This window comes from Odocoileus virginianus, chromosome 4, assembly GCF_023699985.2.
Source record: "Odocoileus virginianus isolate 20LAN1187 ecotype Illinois chromosome 4, Ovbor_1.2, whole genome shotgun sequence".
NCBI lineage: Eukaryota > Metazoa > Chordata > Mammalia > Artiodactyla > Cervidae > Odocoileus > Odocoileus virginianus.
The window spans coordinates 83,272,949-83,293,564 of record NC_069677.1 but is presented as its reverse complement, the minus strand read 5'-3'; the positions used below and the strand labels follow the sequence as shown (position 1 = coordinate 83,293,564).

At 52.6% G+C, this 20,616-nt stretch overlaps 1 protein-coding gene across 22 annotated transcripts in view; it reads right to left on the bottom strand.

Annotated features, from left to right (window-relative positions):
* PCBP3 (poly(rC) binding protein 3) overlaps positions 1–20,616 on the bottom strand; it is a 223,878-nt gene that overhangs the window by 23,966 nt on the left and 179,296 nt on the right. For all 22 annotated transcript variants that reach the window (XM_070466907.1, XM_070466901.1, XM_070466912.1 and 19 more), the window contains 4 exons: positions 4,100–4,254; positions 1,546–1,569; positions 711–743; positions 232–348 (listed from right to left, as the gene is read on the bottom strand). In XM_070466907.1, the coding sequence (XP_070323008.1) occupies positions 232–348; positions 711–743; positions 1,546–1,569; positions 4,100–4,254 (329 nt within the window). The remainder of the gene's footprint in view (positions 1–231; positions 349–710; positions 744–1,545; positions 1,570–4,099; positions 4,255–20,616) is intronic.

Here is a 20,616-nt window from a genome sequence, read left to right as displayed (position 1 = left end):
CTGTGGACAGGGCTGAGGCCCCATGCAGCTGCCTCACTGCCAGGCGCCAGGCCTTCCCTGAGGGCTTGTGCTCTGGGGGCCAGGCCCGAGGAAACCTTCGGTGAGGGAGGTGAGCCTCACGGAGGAGGGGTGCTGGCCTGTTAGCAGGTGGACTGGTGGGGAGGTCCCGGGGGAGGCAGAAGAAATGAGAGGTCCCCTCGCCCAGAGCAGGGGTCCCCAGGCACCCCTTACCTCTTCAAACTTGTAGGCGATCATGGCAAAGGCCTTGAAGATGGCGTCCGTGGGGCCCGTGATGGTCACGATTCTCTCTGGGCAGTTTCCCTCCGAGATGTTGATTCTCGCCCCGCTCTGGGAGGATGGCGAGCAAACCTCAGAAACTGGATTCAAGCTACTGGGCCGTCAGCGGGCTGGGTCCTCGGGCCTACTGACCACCAGAGATACCCGCAGGCTGGCGGCGCCCGAACTTCAGCACTGATGACCAGTCCTATCCTGATGAGTGGGCCATGACCTGGCCATGACCCAGAAGGATGCTTGAACCACCAGTGTGCACACTGGGGGCTCCCCATGGTCACCCCTCACTCTTGTCCCTGGTGTATGGGGTTTCTGACGGGTCCAGGCCTTGTGGGGCTGGGTGCAGAGCTGCTAGGAGGCCCAGTCTCCTCCCTCCCGCCCACCCAGGAATGGCGCTGGGCTCAGGGGGGCCCACTCACCTCCTCACGCATCTTCTTCACGGTCTCTCCTTTCTGGAACAGAGGTTCAAAAGGGAGGCGGTCACTCGGGCTTCTGCCACAGGCCCGGGAGGCCAGACACCCCAGCACTTGAAGCTGGACTCGGTGCCTGGCACAGGTGACCCCCCCCAAACCCTCCCTGCACCCTTGTCCAGGGCCCAGGCCACAGGCTGGGTGGGCCTGGCCCTGTGGACCTGACGCGGCTCCATGCCTGACCTGGGCACCTGCTCCATCCAGCAGGTCTGCACCCTCCTCCATCTTTACCCCAGGCAAAGTGGGGAATAGGCCCATGGGCAACTCCTCAAAAAACAGCGGCTTGTGAAAAAGAGCCTGACGTTGGGCTCTGGGGGCGCCCCCACCATTCAGGGAACCATGTGGGACAGGGAGCCTTAGACGGCCACAGGACTCGGGGAGGGGGTCCTGGACTGCCTGCCTACAAGCATGGGCTTCCACACCAGTGCTTGCTCTCCCTGGGAGCATTTCTGTGCGAACAGACTCATTACACCCAGGCTGGAGACGGGACACCACTCCCAGGAATGACGTGGGGACTCGTATGGGTGAAACTTGGGTAGAAGGACTGGCGGCCAGAGCCCTGGGGGATGGGGTGGCCTCAGCGGAGGGCTCCTGGCACCTGCAGGACCAGAGAACAGGAGGTGCTGGGACAGCCTCGGGGGTGCAGCCTAAAGGCAGGGGGCAGGATTCCGGAGGGACCCACTCTGCATGCATGGCACACAGGTGCACACCCACCCCCAGCATGGGCACTCTGGGCCTCACTTCCCCGAGACCCCAAGAGAGGCAGAGTTCACTCAATAATTACCTTTCCGATAATGCTGCCAACTTCCTGTAGGAAAGGAAGCACAGAGAGGTGATGTCAGAGCAGAGTGAGCAGGACGCCTGTGACAGGCGCGGGAGGCCGCCCACTGGCCGGGACACGCACAGCAGGGGAGGCTGGACGGCCAGGAGGTGGCAGGGCTGCCCTGCCTCTGACAGACAGACAGAGAGAATGGCAAGCTGCCTTCTAGACAAACATATTGGCAGGCATCACTTGTACATTTAGGCTTCAAGGGACCCTGCAAGAAGCAGGTGAAGGTAAAATCTCCCTTGATGACCATGTGATGTAAAAATTTACTGCTATTGCTATTTGACCTTTTTTAAAAAGGTAGAACATTGCAAGGGCCTTCCCAGGTGGCTCAGTGGTTTAAAAAAAAAAACCACCTGCCAATGCAAGAGCTGCAAGAGATGAGGGTCTGAACCCTGGATCGGGAAGGTCCCCTGGAGAAGGAAATGGCTAGCCACTCCATTTGCCTGGAGAATTCTTGCTTGGAGAATCCCATGGACAGAGGAGCCTGGCGGGCTATGGTCCATAGGGTTGCTGCTGCTGCTGCTGCTAAGTCACTTCAGTCGTGTCTGACCCTGCGCGACCCCACAGACAGCAGCCCACCAGGCTCCCCCATCCCTGGGATTCTCCAGGCAAGAACACTGGAGTGGGTTGCCATTTCCTTCTCCAATGCATGAAAGTGAAAAATGAAAAGTGAAGTCGCTCAGTCGTGTCCGACTCTTAGCGACCCCATGGACTGAAGCCTACCAGGCTCCTCCATCCATGGGATTTTCTAGGCAAGAGTACTGGAGTGGGGTGCCATTGCCTTCTCCGTGGTCCATAGGGTTGCAAAGAGTCAAATACAATTGAGTGACTGAGCACGCGCATGCGCGTGCAGACACACACACACACACACACACACACACACACACACACACACAACATCAAAAGATGTCTGAACACACTGCCATGGTTTTAAAGCCTGGGGCTCATGATGGTTCAGACATGCTCACCACCAGGAATGCCCATCATGGCACCTCCAGGACAAACCCTCAGGTCTCATTGGGCAGCCCCGCCCAGGGACGCAGGGCCCACTGGCTTTTAGCTGCAGAGAGCAGCCTCCACAATTAAACTCATCTTCGGTTGTTCCAGTGAAGCACTCAGCAATGACAGTGTCCTGGGGCAGACCCTGGGAGGGTCTGTGCTGTGGGGCCACGGTGTGGGCTATGTGTAGCAGGGGCGGCCAGATGCTGGGTGGGGGCTCCCTTGGTGGTCAGGGTATCTCACCTCCCAGGGTAGGGTTGGGTGCTGGCTGTGTCAGCTGCTGCTGGAAGTGGGGTGTATAACTGACCGCAGATTGTAGTCTGTGGTACACACCCAGCCTCCGACAACCTTAATCAAATGTCACCCCACCCCGGGAGTGGGCAGGTGGTCACCCTTCCTTCACCACAGAAAGGGGGGTGCCAGGTGTGAGCTCCAGCTTCCAGAGAGCTAGGGAGAGCAGGGCCTCGGACATGAGGCCAGAGCCTCTGGGGACCCAGGTTCCTCCTGCTGCCCACACGGTCGGACCATGGAGCCAGGATGAGTCTGCGCTGCTGGACTGGAGTATGGGGTGTCATCTCAGGGGCCCGGCACAGAGATAAACATGGAAAGCAGTAGTGTGTAAATGTGCACAGACACATACGCATATACACAAACACACCTTCTCCAGCTCTGCCTGGGACCCACAGAAGCCTGAGAGCCATGGACACCCCCATGCGCCCATACCTGGGCTTCTAAGGCCACCCCATCAGCCTCACTCAGGGGAGTTGGGGTCTTTGGGCCAATTCCAGAAGCAGCAGAAAAGCAGGATGAGCGATAGCGGTGTTCTATGCCAGAGGGGGTGCTGTCAGAATGGTGCGACTCTCATGGCTAAGTCAGGGGCAACATGAGCATAGAGCCAGTGATGGTAGGACAGGGACAGTGTGGGGGTGACAGGAGCAAACAGTGAACCCCACGTCCAGGAGCTGTGAGTGAAGTGAGGGGGCACACTGGCAGTCATGCAGCACCTAACCGGCCACCAGCAAGGACCCCCGATGACTGTGGAGGAGGCAGGGAGATGCCCGCAGGCACGCCCACCAAGTGACGCCCTGAAATCTGGGCTCTGATAGGAATGCTTCTGGGTCACTTCTGCCAACAGCGAGGAAACAGCAGAAACAGCCAACAAGAGGGACATTGTTTCTACAAAAGAGCTGGATGGGAATGCGAAGGCAAAAGCCACAGGGCGTGTGGGGAGCGCTGAATGAAGGGAAGCCCTGGGGTGACAGGCGGCGGGCACAAGTGGGGTGGTGTCAGTCAGCATCCTGTCCTGGAGGAGAGCGCCCTGGCATAGAGAACACACACGAGGAGGCAGGGCTGGGGCAGCAGCGCGGCTCAGGCGTGAGAGGCTCCAGGAGGAGCAGAAGTGGGACGGCGATGCACCGGCTGTGCAAGCTCGCGATCACTTGGAATTGTAAGAAGCCTGGTTCGGAACCGAGCCCCTAAGGGGGCAGCCTCCACCTCCCCAGGCCCATACCTTCCCGTGCATCAGCAGGCGGATGGTCAGCGTCACGTTCAGGCCACCTTCTGAGACTTTGGACTCCATCTTTCTTCCAAAATGCAGCTGGGGGTGGTGGCTCAAGGTGCCGAGGGCGCCGTGAGGAAGGACAGATGGGGCCCAGATGGTGTCACCTGGAGAGGGAGGGCTCACGTTACGGGTCGGGTCTGTGCCACCGGGTCAGGTCGAGGCTGGGCTGTGGCCTCCTGCACCATTGGGGGTGAAAGGCAGGGCTCTGAACAGAGGGATCCAGGGCACCCAGCCACACGAGGGAGGGAAGGGCACCCTGGGACTGGCTCTGTGGGCCCTGCAGGGACTGCAGGCACATGGCAGGGAGACAGGTCCCAGGGAAAGGCCTCCAGGGGTTGACCCGGCCTGCCTGCTGACTAATGCAGGGCCCTGGGCCTCAGTGTCACCTCTGTGACGAGGGACCGTGAGTGGCTGGAGGGGAAGGGGTGACCCCATCAGCCTGGGGACCTCCATGTGTGGGGGCTATCTGTTCTGCTGCCACCTTGACTCTACCCACTGCCCAATACACCAGGGCCAGAACACTCCCTTCAGCCTTAAGAAACTTGGAGACCATAGATCCATGTCCCTGTAGGTCTAGAGTCGAGACTCCTTAGTTGTCCTCATTTCTAAAGTGGATTCGTCTCCACTAACCAAACTGAAATGGCTGAGTGCCCCCACTTTACCAAGTTTTCAGAAAATGCCTTACATCCGGTATCACGGTCCGCTTACTGTACACTTCCTGCAGAGCCTTGGGTCAGCACCTCACCCTCCAGGCAACATTCAGGCTCCGGTATAAGACTGCAGACAAGGCACGGTCACAGACAGGGGAGCTGAAGGATGGGGACAGTGCACGGGGTGTGCAGGGGACTCGGCTGATGGAACCCGGCCTGACTGCCGCGGACAGAGCCGAGCACCTCCCCCCAGGCAAGGTGGGCACAGAGTCCAGGTCCGAGGGACAGGCCACCTCCCGCAGGATGTGGAGCGGCCACAGGAGACCAGAGATGAGGACTGGACGGAGGTCAGGAAGGCAAGGGCAGAATCGGGCGGTCAGTGTCGGGAGGGGACTCGCAGAACAAAGAGATGAGAGGTGATGCTACCGGTGGGGACAGGTCAGGAGGGACTGGGTGCTGTGGCCTTTCGGGAGCGCCATCAGGCGTCTCTGTGCCTGTGTCTGTGGGGTGCACGGGTGGCGGCTGGCACAGAGGGAGGGCTTTGGTCAAGCAGCAGATACAGGGTTCTGACCACAGAGCACCTCTTGGTGGACAGAAGGCGGGGGATGGCCAGGCGGGGGGACCATGCTGGATGACTGGCCCGGGGCTGGGCCCCAGGGGTTCCACAAAAAGTTCAGGAGAGGACCAGGAGGAGCCTCACTCACCGGAGAGCTGCCAGGTGACGGAGGACAAGCCCCCCTCGCTGGGGGACATGCCGCCCGCCCGCCCATAGGAGCAGAGGTCCTGAGACAGCTGGTGCATGGTTATGTAACACGTCAGCGTGTAAACACATCACCTTCACACACTCACGTGCTCTGTCTTAACTGACCAGTATGGAAGCCACCGACCACTCAGGGTTACTGACACTGAAATAAAAACCTCACTGGCCATGTCTGAGCAACCAGCCTAGAGTGCTGGTGTGTCCGAGGGTGGGGAGGGCACTCCATCTCTGCAGAGCTCTGGACGGGGCAGGCAGCAGGGCAGGGGTAAGAAGGACCCAGAAAGGAGGGGATGGTCTTGTTCAGAGGATCACAGTGGTGCCAAATAGACCTACTCCCCACCAGGCGGACACCCCGCAGCAACCCCACACAGTCTCCCCGAGCATGGGGTGTGCACACAGGCACCCACGAACCAGCAGAGGGTGGCCAGGCACCCATGAACAAGCAGAGGGCAGTCAGGTGGGCACCTAGGCACCCACAAACCAGCACAGGCCGGCCAGGCACCCACAAACCAGCAAGGGCGGCCAGGCCAGCAACGTGCCTCCGCCTCCTGTGTAATTAGAATCACCTCCTCTGGGGGCGGACAGCAGGGCCCTGGGGCCATCTGTTATGTAAATGTTCCAGCAACGGAGGAGAAAGTGGGTCAGCGAGTGCCAGGGGTGCTCCAGGCTGCGGGCTGTCAACCGCCATCCATCACACGCGCCAGTGAGTGCCAGCCTGCCTCACGTGCCAGAAGCGGGCGTCCTAGGCCTCGCCTCCATGGACTGCCGCAGACAGGAGCAGCCCCGGGAGCCGATAAGGCCACCGGGGGCACCCTCGACCCTGAAGAGCCAGCCCCGTGCCACAGGGAAGGCAGGACTCTCTATCTTCAGGCTGCCCCGCCAGGCTTGGGACGCCTCCCACCTGAGGCCACCCCACGTGCCAGCCTTGCTTCCGCCCCTGTGACTGCCAGGGGTGCTTGGCAAGAAGCAGCAGCTACACCCCTAGGGGCCCAGCCGGATGCCTGGGTCATCAGAGAGCCCTCCCTGTGCTGGGCGCTCAGAAACCGGTAGATCCTTCCGTCCTCCCCATGCTGGGGATTTAATGTATTTTATTCCATTTGATGAGAGGAAGAGGAGAAGCAGATATGGCCCCCATCAGGCCTGGCAGGGCCCTCTTCTCACTGCCCCCCCGGAAGCCTGTCCAGCAGTGGTCTAAATGCTGCTTCGTGCTGACACCATCCACGACGCCTGAGTCCAGGTCTCACCCTGCACCCCCACCCAGGGCACCTGATTTCTGACGGACACCCTCATCCTGGCTCTTGTCTTCAAGTTCTGCTTGGGCCTGAGACTGGGCACACAGCAGCAGGGTCCCATTTGCTCCTCTTTTCTAGTGTCCTTGTGTGTGCGCTCAGTCGTGCTCGACTCTGCAACTATATGGATGGTAGCCCACCAGGCTCCTCCGTCAACGGGATTTTCCAGGCAAGAATACTGGAGTGGGTTGCCATTTCGTACTCCAGGGGATCTTCCTGGCTCAGGGATCGAACCCATGTCTCCTGCAACTCTTGCACTGGCAGGCGGATTCTTCACCACTGGGCCACCTGGGAAGCCCTTTCTAGTATCTTTAGAAAGAAGGTAATGGCATGGACTTAAAGTCTTACTTTTTGCCTAAATGTTTAGTCTATAAGCTTCTCTCTACGTGCGGCTTTAGCTGCATCCCCCAAATTTTTATATTTGTGCTCTTTGTCCACTCATGGGAACATACTTTCAAATTTCTCTTATGATTTCTTTTTTCGATTCATGGGATATTTTGAAATGTGTTACTGAATTTTCAAATATTTGGAGATTTTCTAGATAGTGTTCTTCTATTGATTTCGAATTTAATTCCGTTATGGTTGGAGAGCATATCTTGTAATACTTGAGATATTAAAGTTTATCGCAAACTTGCTTATGGACCAGAATGTGGTCTATCTCTGGTCTGTGTGCCTGGGTGGGCTGTTCCACATAAAGCCAGAATGATTGCAACGCTCTTCTGTCCATCACTGAACACAGATCTTGACCTGGGTAGAGCATTCCACAGACTCGACCAGAGCAAGGATGGCTGTGACATTCTCTGTCCATTGCTGAGCAGGGATCTTGGCATCTCTGACTGTGAGCGTGGATTCGTTATTTCTCCTGCAGTTCTAGCGTTTTTTTGCTTCGTGTATTTTAAGCTCCATCATTATCATTGTAACCTTTAGTACTGTTATGTTCTGTGGATTAAGTGACTCCTGGATCATGACGAAAGATCCTCCTTTATCTATGGTAATATTCTTGACTCCAAAATTTACTGTTATTAACACAGACACCTGACCTTACTAATCACTAGTGTTAGCATGGAGTCTCTCCTTCCATCTCTTATTTTTCATTTGTGTCTTTATATTCAAAGTGCGTTTCTTGTGGGCAGCATATAGTCGGTCCTTATCTTTTTTGACGATGTGCCTTTTAACCGGGAGTGTTGAGACCGTTCGCGTGACTGTTGCTGTGGGGGACTTTAGTCTATCACCCCATCATCTGTCCTTTGTTCCCTGTGCCACTTTTCCTCTGCCACGTTTCGGATTAATGGCACACGCGGTATGATTCCACCTCATCTCCTTTGTTCTCTTACCAGTCACCACTCTGGGTCTTTTCATCCAGGGGGCAGCTTCAGGGCTTGTGCACAGAGCCGGACCTGGCTCAGTCCATGGGTTGCGGCCTCGCCTCCAGACAGGCGCAGGACAACCCAGCGGCACAGTGCCTGCCTGTTTCGGCCTCTGCACTGTTACTGCCACACGTCTGTGTTACAGATCCCACCGTACTTTGTTTTTAAGTGCAAGCAGTCAACTCCCTTTTAAAGGGATTTGGATAATAATAAAAGTGTCTCTCATGCTCACCCGTGTGGCCACGCTATCGTTTTCCTTCTGCCGTACGAATCTCCCCGTGTATCTGGTCGGGCAGGTCTGCTGGGGATGTGTTCTCAGCACTGGAGCGTCTGGGCAGCTTTACGCCACCATTGCTGGAAGCCTGTCTCATCTGGCGCAGCATCCCAGGTGGACAGGGCTCCCTGCCGCCCCACCTGCACTGTGTCCGAGGGGAGGGGTCTGTCGCAGTCTCCCTTTTGTCCTTTGAAAGGAAAGCCATCCTCTCGAGCATATTTAAAGGCGCTTCTCTTCATCACTGGTTTTGATTATGAGGTGCTTTGTGTTTTGGGTTCTTGCGGCCTCACTGAACTTCTTGGATCTGTGGTCTTAGAATTTCCATCAAATTGGGAAAACTGCAGCTGAGTTTTGCAAGCATATTCTCTGCCCTGGCCGGTGCAGACCCCTGGCAGGCATGCCGGGCTGCGCTCTCCCCTGGCCCCTAGGCTCACCTCCGAGGCTCTGCTCCTGCCTCGGACTCACTTGCCTGCTGCCCTGCACGCCCCCAGAACATCCGGCACACACGTCATCTCGGGGCTGCTGTGTCACCTCCAGAAACACAGCCTGGGTGCTCTTCCCTGCCCCCCACGTCTCGACCGGACACACTCGACTTCCCGAACACAGGCTGCAGTCACAGGGACAATGTCAGTGCCCCTGCCTGGGTTGTATAACCATCGTCCTTTCTGGGTTGAGGGCTGGGCAGGGAAGGTCACCCTGATGCCATATGATGGTGATGAGGGCTCTGGCGTGTGGTCACAGGGTGAGCACCCAGAGGCACCCGGTCACTTCCAGGGGCAGCACAGCCCACACCCCGCCAGCCAGGGTGAAGGAGACTCCAGTGCTGCCTTGAATGAGCCTGAGGTCTGACTCTGTCTCCAAACCATGTGGCTCCTCCCAACCCCGGACGTGGACCCTCAACGTGGCTGGGGCGCCTCCTCATCTCAGTCCCAACTGTGGGGGTCCAAACCGACCCCCACCCAGTGCTCAGGAGACACAAATCCACTCTGACCGCTTTGCTTTGCGTCTCTGCTCGGGGACATGTGTCACCTTGCCCCCTGACGCAAAGCCTTAGCCAGACTTAAGGAAAGGCTGGCCCCAGGGACAAGGCTGGCTGGTGATGGGAACCCGCTGCATGTCTCCCCCAACCAGATCTCACGTTGGCTCCTGCCCCTCCAGTGCAGAAAGCCTGTGGCGCCCAGCACAGCCCCCAGCACCCCGTCGGGTCACCCAGCACGGGGCAGGGACATTCCACGTCTGTGGCGTCTGAGGGAGGGCTCAGGCTGCCCTGCTGTGGGCCCTGCACCCAGGTCGCTGGGGGGCTCCGTCAGCCTGTGAGAGCTCCCTGGTCTTTCTTGATGCCAGGCTGGGAGAACTGGGGGGAGTGTGGTGCAGGTTTCCTGGGACTGCGATCCTGTGCCCACAGGACATCTCACGCACTCATGTGTCCTTCCCTCGAGGACGCCGGGGCCACAGCTGGGTGTGTGCCCAGGGCCGAGAGTGCATCCAGCAGCCATTTCCAAGTCCTGTGCTCGCATTGCAGGGGTCCCCAGCGCTGACTGCCTCCCAAAGCAGAGTTTGGGGGCTGGGGGAGAGGCTGAGGGGACCCTGGGTGGGCAGATGCAGCCCCACTTTCGCCCATGGCTGGTCCAGGCTGCTGAGTCTGTCTGAGAGAAAGGCCGCCTGAGGCTGAGGAGCCCGCTGAGCCCGGCACATCCCCACACTCAGGACTGGGCGGGTCAGGGCAGTGGGCAGAGGCCCGACGGTTCCCAAGCAGACCCCAGGCTTTTGTGTGACTGGACTCCTCTCCTGGAGGAGCGGGGGCTGTCTGTGCTGCTATCCCTGGGGAGCGGGGGGCTTGCAGCTGACCAGTACGCTCCTCTCTCCCCTCCGCTGGCCCCGGCTGCCCCGCAGAACTTTCCAGCCTGCACCCCCCCACCCCGACTGCTCCATGTCCAAGGAGGAAGCAGGCCAGAGAGGTACATTCAGGAAGCGAGCACCTAAGGGCCATTCAACACTGGAACTTCGTCATCATCAAAGTACTATTCTGTTCACATGTATAAAATGCATTCACTTACAGTTCACTTAAAACTCTGGTGGTTTTCAGAAGTCAGCGTCATGGGGTGGGTGGCTCTGGGTAAATGACTGAAGCTGCAATTAGGAGGCCAGCAGGAGGGTGAAGTTACACGTGATGCCACACAGCTGGTCACCGCAGAGGATGATCCTGCCGCTGAGCAGCCACCCCCAATGGGAAGGCACCCATGAAAGCCTGCTGATGGCCCCTCCAGGGACACCCGCCCGGTGGAGCCACACGGCCCACCCACTGTGGCCTCTCCCTGCCGGGAGTATGTCACACCTCTGGGTATGACAGAGGACATGGCGTCAAAGGCCAGCGCCCGGACCAGTGCCAGCTGCTCTCGCCCCTGCTCTTTCCTCCAGGAAGGCATACACGCAAGATGCAGACTGAAATTCACCTTGTAGGAAACTGGTAATTAATAACTTTGTTAATTCAACACATATGCCCTGGCCATGACTAAGCTCCATGCATTGTGCTGTCCTAAAAAGAGGAGCAAACAGGGAGGAAGGGCCTGTCAGGAAGCCCCTGTGGTGACACAGGAGCCAGAGGAACTGGAGGAGGGCTGGGCTCCCCCAGGGAAATCCCCTCCCCCAACGTGGGGCCCCTGAGAGGCAGCCCCCGCTCAGCATGAGACCCCGGGCAGCAACTGGGGGCTGGGCGCGCTCCTGGGGAAGCGCTGAGAAGGACTGTCGCCTGGAATCCCAGAATGCCCCCAGGGCAGCGGCCACACAGGACGTCCCATCCCAGGAAGGCGGTGGAGCCGTGAGGTTCACGGCTGGGAAAGGAGGTCCCCCCACCGGTATCCCAGGGCTACCTGCTGGCCCAGGGCTCAGCTGGCCTCCTGTGGCGACAGAGCACCTACGCTAACAGAGCGTCTGCGGTGACAGAACAAGGAGGCGGTGGCACTGAGCAAGGTTTGTGTACCGCCCCTCGGGGCCTGACTCAAGAAACCCAGGTGGTTCCAGAGGCTGCAGTTACGCTTCTCCAGACGCCTCTCGAGCAAACCCATGTTCGGGAGCCACTGATCCTAATTCCCACCCAACTCTTCCCTCCTTCCATCTGCCAGGAGGAAAGATGGGAGGAAAGATGCTGGGAGGCTGCCAGCAATAGGAACCAGCTAGCCACAGAACCCAGGGCCTGCTCTTCTCCTTTGTGAAAGAAATCACCAGGGGCAGTGAGTTAGGAGTCGGGTGGTGGGTGGTGGATGAGGAGGTGGAGGCAATGCCTCCTTTCATGAGCAGAAACTATTAGTTATACACATATAACGCAATACCTAGGCAACCACTGAAGAGCTGCAAAGGGGATACTCAAGAACTCTATCAATAAATCAAAATGGAATCATTAAAAATGTTGGGTTACCCACAGGAAGGCAGGAGATAAGGAAACAGAGAAACAAACAGGGAGAACAAACAGAAAACAAAAAATGAAATCGTTAACTTAAGTTCTAACCTCTCAATAATTACATTAAATGTAAATAATCTAAATTTACCAATAAAGAAAACAGAATGGCAGAGTGGACTAAGAAAAATGACTCAATCATATGCTGTCGATAAAAAATTCATTCACTTCAGTTACCAAGATGTAAGCAGGCTGAAAATAAACTCATGGGAAAAGATGTGTTGTACAACCACTAATTAAAGGAAAGCAGAAGTGGCTATATTAGTATCAGATAAAACTGGCTTCAGAGCAGTGAAAATTATCAAAGATGGAGAGAGGCACTATATAATGATGAGTCAGTCCATGAAGAAGCAATAGCAAGCAGTCCTAATAGCATATGAATTAAACACTAGGACAGTAAAATACGTGAAGCACAAACTGACAGAACTGAAAGGAAAAATATAGAAATTCACAGTTAACAGCTGAAGACTTCGGCACCATCTCAACAACTGAAAGAACAGCTAGGTGGAAAATCAGTATGGACACAAAACTTACAACACCGTCAATCAACCGGACCTAGTCAACATTCACAGCACGCCTGGGACCAGCAGAACACACAGAACATATACCAGTGCAGACCACACCCTTGGCCATAAAACAAACCAGCAAATTTAAAAGAACCAAAATCATATGGTATGTTCTCAGATCACAAAGGAATCAAACTAGAAATCAATCACAGAAATAACGGAAAAATCTCCAAGCACGTGAAAACTAAAACAATATCCATATAAGTAATCCTTGGGTCAAAGAGGCAGTCTCAAGGATTATAAAAACATGTCTCATGCATCCAACCGGGGTCAAAAAAAAAAATGTCGACCTGAATGTATCATGTGTATGTGTGTGTGTGTGTTAGTCACTCAGTTGTGTCTGACTCTTTGCAATCTTGTGGACTGTAGGTCACCAGGCTCCTCTGTCCATGGAATTCTCCAGGCAAGAATACTGGAGTGGATAGCCATTCCCTTCTCCAGGGGGTCTTCCCTGACCTAGGGATTGAACCCGGGTCTCCTGAATTGCAGGCAGACTCTTTACAGGGAAGCCCGTATCATATATGCCTGAATAAAATAAATATACCTGGAAAAATACAATATACCAAAATTTGTAAAACACAAAGCAGTGCCTAGAGGGAAACTTATGGCACAAAATACATATCAGAAAAAAAGAAAAAGTCTTAATTAAATCAATAATCTAAGCTCTCATTTTAAGAATCTAGAATAAGAACAAAATAAATCCAAGTAAACAGAAGGAAGGAAATAATACAGAAATAATTAAAATTGGAAACAGGAAAACTAAAGAAAATCAATAAAATAAAGAGCTGATTCTCTTCAAAGGTTAATAAAATTGACAGACTTCTAGGATGACTGAGAAAAAAAAGAAGACAAGACGAAACACCATTATAAGGAGTGGAACAGAAGCTATAGCTAAGAACCTCGCATACATCAAAGGACTAACAAAGGAGCACTCAGAACAAGGCCACACGAACAAACTGACTTAGGTTAACTGGCTTGCTCTTTGAGAAAGACAGACTGGCACAACTCACCTAACATGAAATAGATAATCTGAATAGCCCTACCTAGCAGTTGAGGAAATTGGCTTCATAATCTTGAAAGCCTCCTGAAAGAAATCTCCAAATTCAGAGCATTTCACTGGAGATTCTACCAATGGTTTCAAGTAGAGTTAATACCAGTTCTACAGAATCTACTTCAGAAAACAGAAGAGAAGAGAAACATTTCCCAATCCACTTGATGAAGCTAGCACGAGCCTGGTATAAAAATCAGTACAAAAGACGGTACAAGGGACAGTACAAAAGGAGAAAACTGCCCTCAAATATACTGGTGTAAAAATCCTATAAAGACAGTAGTAAACAGAATTCATCAACGCACAGAAAGAAATATACACTATGCCCATTCTTCCAGTGACTCAAGGCTGGTACAGTATTCAAAAATCAACTTATGAAATCAATCATATCAACAAATTAGAGAAGAAATATCATTTGATCATATGCAGAAAGGCACTTGACAACATTCAACACCCACTCGTGATAAAAAACTCAGTAAAAAATACAGGAATAGAAGGGAACTTCCTCAACTCGATAAACAGCATCTCCAAAGACCTGTGTCCAACATCACACTTGGGGTTGAATCCTGTCACTTAGAACAGAGCACGGATGTCTCCTCTCCTCTCCCCACTGTGACTTACACAGTCTAAGGGGTTCAGCCAGTGCCGCAAGGCAGGAAAGGTGATGAGAGGAACCTGATTAGAAGGAAAAAAAATAAAGCCGTTCCGATGCCTGGTGGCTCAGATGGTAAAGAATCAGCCTGCAAATAGGGGAGACCTGGATTCAATCCCTGGGTCGGGAAGATCCCTTGGAGAAGGGAATGGCAACCCACTTCAGTATTCTTGCCTGGAGAATTCCATGGACAGAGGAGCCTGGAGGGCTATAGTTCATTGTGTCACAAAAGAGTTAGACACGACTGAGCAACTAACACACCTACACACACACACACACACACACACACACACACACACACACTTAGGTATTAACCTAGCAAAACATGTGTAGGACTTATATGCTAAGAATTACAAAATGCTGATGAAAGAAATTAAAGATCTAAATACATGGAGAGACAGAATGTGTTTACAGATCACAAGACTCATCACAGTAAAGATGTCAGTTCTCTCTGAGCTGACACACAACTTTAACATAATTCCTATTAAAACTCCAGCAAGAATTTCATAGATACAGACAAGCCACTGTAAAATTTATACAAATAAGCAAAGGAGCTAGAATAGTTAAAACACTTCTGACAAAGAAAAATAAAGTAGAAAGAGTCAGTTTCCCCAACAGCTGCCATGATCAAAGCTGTGGTTTCGTCAGAGGGAATCAATGGAGCAGGCAGAAAGCACAGAATCCAGAAACAGGCCCACACGGATGTGCCCGGCTGATGTCTAACGGAGATGTGAATGCAGTTCGACGGAGGAAAGACAGCTCTTCAACATGCAGGGCTGGAGCAACTGAACACTGGAGGCAAAAATGGACTCCGACCTAGAAGTCATCCCTTGAGTAAAAATCAACTCAAAGTAGGAAATAGATTTAAATAAAAAATATAAAGCCATAAACCTTTTAGGAAGAAAAGAAAAAACCCTTAGGGTCCAGGGTAAGGCAGAATTCTTAGACTTGACACTAACAGCATGATATATGAAAGGGAAGCCTGATAAATGAGATGTGTCAAAACTAAAGACCTTTGCTTTGCCAGAGAATGTTAGGAGGATGAAGAGACAAGCCACAGATGGGGAGAGAATATTTGCAAGCTGCATGTCTGCCACGAATCCAGTTTAAAGCATACGCAGGGATCAGACTTGATAGTAGAAAACAAACAGTCCAATTAGAAAATGGGCAAAAGACATGGACATCTCACCAAAGAGGATCGTAGGTGGCAAATAAGCTCGTGAAAAGATGTTCGTGTCATTAGCCACCAGGGAGATGCAAATTACTGCCCAGAAGGAACCACCACTCACCCGTCACCACGGCTAAATAAACGGCAGGGGCCACACCAGTCCTGCCGGTGAGGGTGTGGAGCCACCGGCAGGCCACTCGGGTGCTGCGGGGAGTAAGTAGCCTGGTCACTTGGAACAGTAAACATGCATCTACCATTCGAGCTGGGATTTAGTGAAGAGCAGTGAAGACCGGTGTCCTCACAAAAGCCTGCATGTGAGTTCATCGTATTAGTAATTGCCCAAAGCAGGACCAGCACCTAATCCAGTGGTTGGTGTGACGGTCACGGGGCATCCCTGCAGCAGACCGAGACCACACATGGAACCTGCTCCTCCAGGAGGTGGCACCAACTGCCCATGCGCTCAGCTACCGGGGGTGGGGGGTTGGGAGAATTACGCTGTGTGAAAAAGGCCAGCCCCCAAGGTCACACACCATGCAATTCCACTTACTCGACATGGTTGACATGATAAAATTAGAGAAATGGGCAGATCACGGCCTGCCTTGGTCCCTACTCTGCCATCCTAGCCTCGGGGCCTCCCTTCCTGCGACAGGCTGACTCCAGCCAGCCCGGCCAGGGCCTTCCCCCAAGGGTGCTCCCTACAGGCCCCCACCTGCACCCCTGACTGCCAGCACCTGCCTCCCATGCCTCGGCGCCCACAGCCCTGGCCTGCTGGTGGAGGACAGGCTTCTCTCTGTCATTCAATACGGAACCCCTCGTTCCCAGCTCCAGTCCAGGCTGCCGTGAGCAGGCACCCACGCAGCACCCACTCAAAGGCCAGATGAACAGACAGTGGATGCTGAGTCCAGCCCATTTCTAGGCCCTTACAGGACGTTCTGGAACAGAACTTGGTGATTTCTGAACTCTGAACTGGGGCGTGTGGGCGTCCAAGATGGTGTTTTCTTCCCTCCCGTCTGCTCCCATTCATTCACTTGCTCACCAGGGGTCAGTTGGGTAATGGGTGGGAGGTTCCTGGGGACACAGGTGGGGAGGGCAGGACGAGGCCCTGCTTCCAGGCAGAGTCAGGACAGGACAGGGGACTCTGCCTACGCAGCCAGAGGGGGACCTGTCCCCTCCTCCCTCCCAGGCTCCGGTTGGTTTACAAGCCCCCCAGTTCCCAGGAGAGGGCAGAGGAAACACTCCTGAAGGAGCCAACAGAAGGCCGCAGAAAAGTTCAGGAGGCAGAGCCGCCCCAGGTCCCCAGCCCAAGGGGAGCACCGCCCCCCTCCACATTCTCCCTTCCTCTGAGTTGCTCCAATGTGGAAAGCCGAGCTTGTTCTCAGTTTCATGGGTTTCTGGTCTCGCTTTTATCATTTCCTCCCTCCTGCTTTCCTCTTCTTTCCTTAGTGTCTTAAGGTAAAAGCTTGGATAGCTGTCTGCAAACGTTTCCCATGTTAGCATCTCAGGCTTAGGTTTCTCGAGGTGCTGATTCCCTTGATTCCTAAGAATTTAGAGACGTGCGTGTATTGTACACATTCTCTCCCAAGTATTTCCTACATTCTTCTGCTACCTCCTCTTCGATCAGCACATCATTTATAGCGGTGTGCTTTGATTTTCAATTATTTTGGAAATTTTGTACCTTTGGTTATTGATTTCTAGTTCAACTGCAGTCTGGTCAGAACATGTATTTCTTGTGATTTCAACTGTTTTAAATTTGTTGGGCTTTTATTTTCATACATAGCACAGTCTACCTTGGGAACATCTTGTGTGCCCATGAGCCGTGTCCCTTGGTGGCCGGTTATACTGTCCTGTGAGGCCACTTGCCCTGTCAGTCACTCAGAGGGGACCTATATCTCCAACTACAACTGGGACTGTGCCCCAGCTTGTCCTACCAGGTTTTGTTCTGTGTTTTGAAGCTCTGTCAAGCAGTGTATGTACATTTGGGCCGGGCATGTCTTCCTAGAGAACTGACCATTTCATATTCATGCAACATCCCTCGTTGCCACCTCGTCCGGAAGCCTGATTCATCTCACATTATTAGTGCAGCCACCGCAGGCTGGTCTTGATCAGTGTTCACATGACATATCTTTTCAGCCAACCTGCCAGGAGCTGTATATATTCCATGTTGGTGTCTTGCTGGCCGCACATAGACTGATCGTGCTTTTCTCTCCACTCTGACCATCTCCTACTTTTAATCGATCTGTTCCCAGAATTTGCTTTGTATGTTTAGGTGTAGTAACTGTCGACTCTCATGTCTGTGTATGTGTATTACATATGTGTGTTGCATACTTCTGAAATAATTTTAGATCCATGAGTAGTTGCAAAAATAATACAGAGTTTCCGTGGCCCATTCACCCAGCTTCTGTCTGATGTAACTGCAGTACATTATCAAAACCAGTAATGGACATTGGTCAGACATTAGTAACTAAACACACGGGCTCCTACACACCTTTGTTGGTGTGTGGCTCTCTGAAATCTTGTCACATACAGATTTCCCTAACTGCCCACATGAGCAGGGTCACGTGGAGAGTGCGGTGGGTAGTTTGCAACCACTTACTCTCCTCAGTCCCAGCCCTGGGAAAGTCCACTCTGCTCTATATCGCTACAACTTTGTCATCTCAAGAACTTCATGGAGATCCAACCAGACAGTCACTCAGCATAATGATGCTGCTTCAGGTAATGGAGGCCCGTCGGTCGTGGCGACTGGGAGGCACCCACTGCACACTGCACACGACTGTGTGTCCAGCTCCCCAAGGAAGGACATCCGGGTGGACTCCAGCTTAGGTGGATTACAAATAAAGCAGCACATGATTGTTTTCATATGAACACAAGGTTGCAGTTTTCTGTGATAAATACCCAGGGCTGTGATTACTGAAAGGTACATTAAGTGTACATTTAACTTTGGCCTGGAGAATTCCATGGACAGTACAGTCCATGGGGTCGCAGAGAGTCGGACATGACCAAGCAACTTTCGCTTCACTTTTTACTTTGTAGGAAACCGGCAAACTGTTTGCCCAAGCAGCTGCACCATTTTCCACTCCCACTCCCTGCCCCGAGGGTGAGACAAATCTGGTTCTGGGCGACCCTGCCAGCACCTGGGAGTGTCAGCGTGTCACTTCAGCCATCTGTACAGATGGTGGTGATGTCTCCTTGTGGCGACTCCGTTCTCTCCTAAACACCCACCCAGGTGCATACTTCTCACCTCTTCATCCTGCTGGGAGAAGTGTGTGCGCGCAGGTCTGCTGTCCGTCCTCCAACTGGACTGTCCTGTTTTCCTTCTGTGGAGGCTAAAAGGGCTGCTCTGATGGCCAAGGACACTGCCCTTCACTGGATGTGATTGACAGTGATCGTTTCTGAGGCTTTGCTTTGTCTTTTCATATCTTAACAGGATCTTCCAGGCAGCAAATACTTCTAACTGTGATGAAGCACCAGTTCTCAATTTTATCTTTTATGACTTTTAACACTTTCATCTTTTATGAATGAGCACTTTTCTCCTAAATAGGTTATAGTTTTAGATTTTACATTTAGAGATTTGATCCATTTTGAGTTAATTTTATGTAAGATGTGAAGTTTGCCAAAGTTTGTTTTTTTGCTTTGTTTTATGCATTATCCATTTGCTTCTACACCACTTTTTTCTTGAAAAGACTGTACTTTCTGTAATAAACTGCTTTATTATCTTTGTCAAAATCAATTGTCCACATGTGTGTGGTATATTTCAGGCTGTATCCTGTTTATGTAAATGCTGACCTACCCACCAGCACCACCATGTCTGGATAATTGTAACATTATGGAGACTTAAAATATTCCAATTTCACTCTTTTTCAAAACTTTCTTGGTTCCATGAGTTCCTTTGTGTTTCCACATAAATTTAAAAATCATCTTGCGAGCATCTACACACGTTCCCGCTGGGTATCTGACGGGAGAGGCATTACACCCTCAGACCCCCTGGAAGGCCCGAGCACCGCAATGTTGAGAGTCCCTGCTGTGAACAAGGAGGGCTCTGCCTCAGGACTTTGATTCCTCTCATCAGTATTTTCTAGTTTTCAGCATATAAATCCTGTGCATATTTTTTAAGACATAGAGCAAGTATCTAACTTTTTGGAGTTCTTATAAATGGTGCATTTTGAATTCTGGTTTCTGATTGTTCACTGTGTGATATATAAAATAGAACTGACTTCTGTTTGTAGGGCCCGTATTCTTAGCAAGTGAATTTGCTCATTACCATTAGTTTCAGGAGTTTTTTTTGGTAGCATAATGGAATTTACAAGGCAGACAACAGTGTTACTTACAAACAGGGAAGGGTTTGTTTCTTCCTTTCCGACCTGTATGCCTTTTCTTTTCTTGTCACGTTAAATAAGCTAGAACTTGTGTCTTCTGTTCATAGGCGTGGTGAGAGCAGACATCCTATCTTGGTGATTTTAGGGGAAGCACAGTCTTTCATCACTAACTCTAATGTGAGTTGGTATTGATAGTCGTTTCTTACTCCAGCACTCCAGAACCCAAACCTCTTCAGATCTTTTATATTGACTCCATAGGCAAAATCTGTTTATAACCAGTACTATATAGTGAAATTCTGAAGAAACAAATTTTCCAGTTCTTTTTTTTAGAGGAACATTTGAAGCAAAAGAATCCTAGCACCGTAACACCATCCTAAGGTGGTGTGTAGCGGTGACAGCAGAAGGAGCAGCCAGTGCGCACCATCCTAACACGTTGTAACACGGGGCCAGTCCCTGCCCTGTCTCACGTATGAGCCCCACGAAACTGGGTGACCACGAACTGGTCCAGAGTTCAGGCTCCAGACCACCAGACCAGGGCACTACTGATGCTCGTCAGACATAAACTGCCGAGAGTGTCTGTTTCAGATATGAGGAGAAGAGATCGAGTCGGAAAGTGGGGGGTGACTTCCGAGCCCTGAGGCATGTTCTGGGAGCAGAGGGTTGGAGATTTGTATGTTAAAGCAGAGGCAGTTCACAGCAGCCTGCGGTCCCCAGTAGGGGACTTTCCACCCAGAGACGGAGCTGCCGGAGTCCCGCCTGCCAGGCGCCATCTGAGGCCTGTGTGGCTGCCGTGAGCGCTCGGTGGCTCTGCCGGTCCAGTGAGCTGTGCTCCGTCTGGGGCTGTGCCCGGGGCCTCAGCTGTACTGGGGAGACTGTGGAGGGACCTGGGGGGTGGGCGCAGATCTGATTTATCCTGTTTAACAGC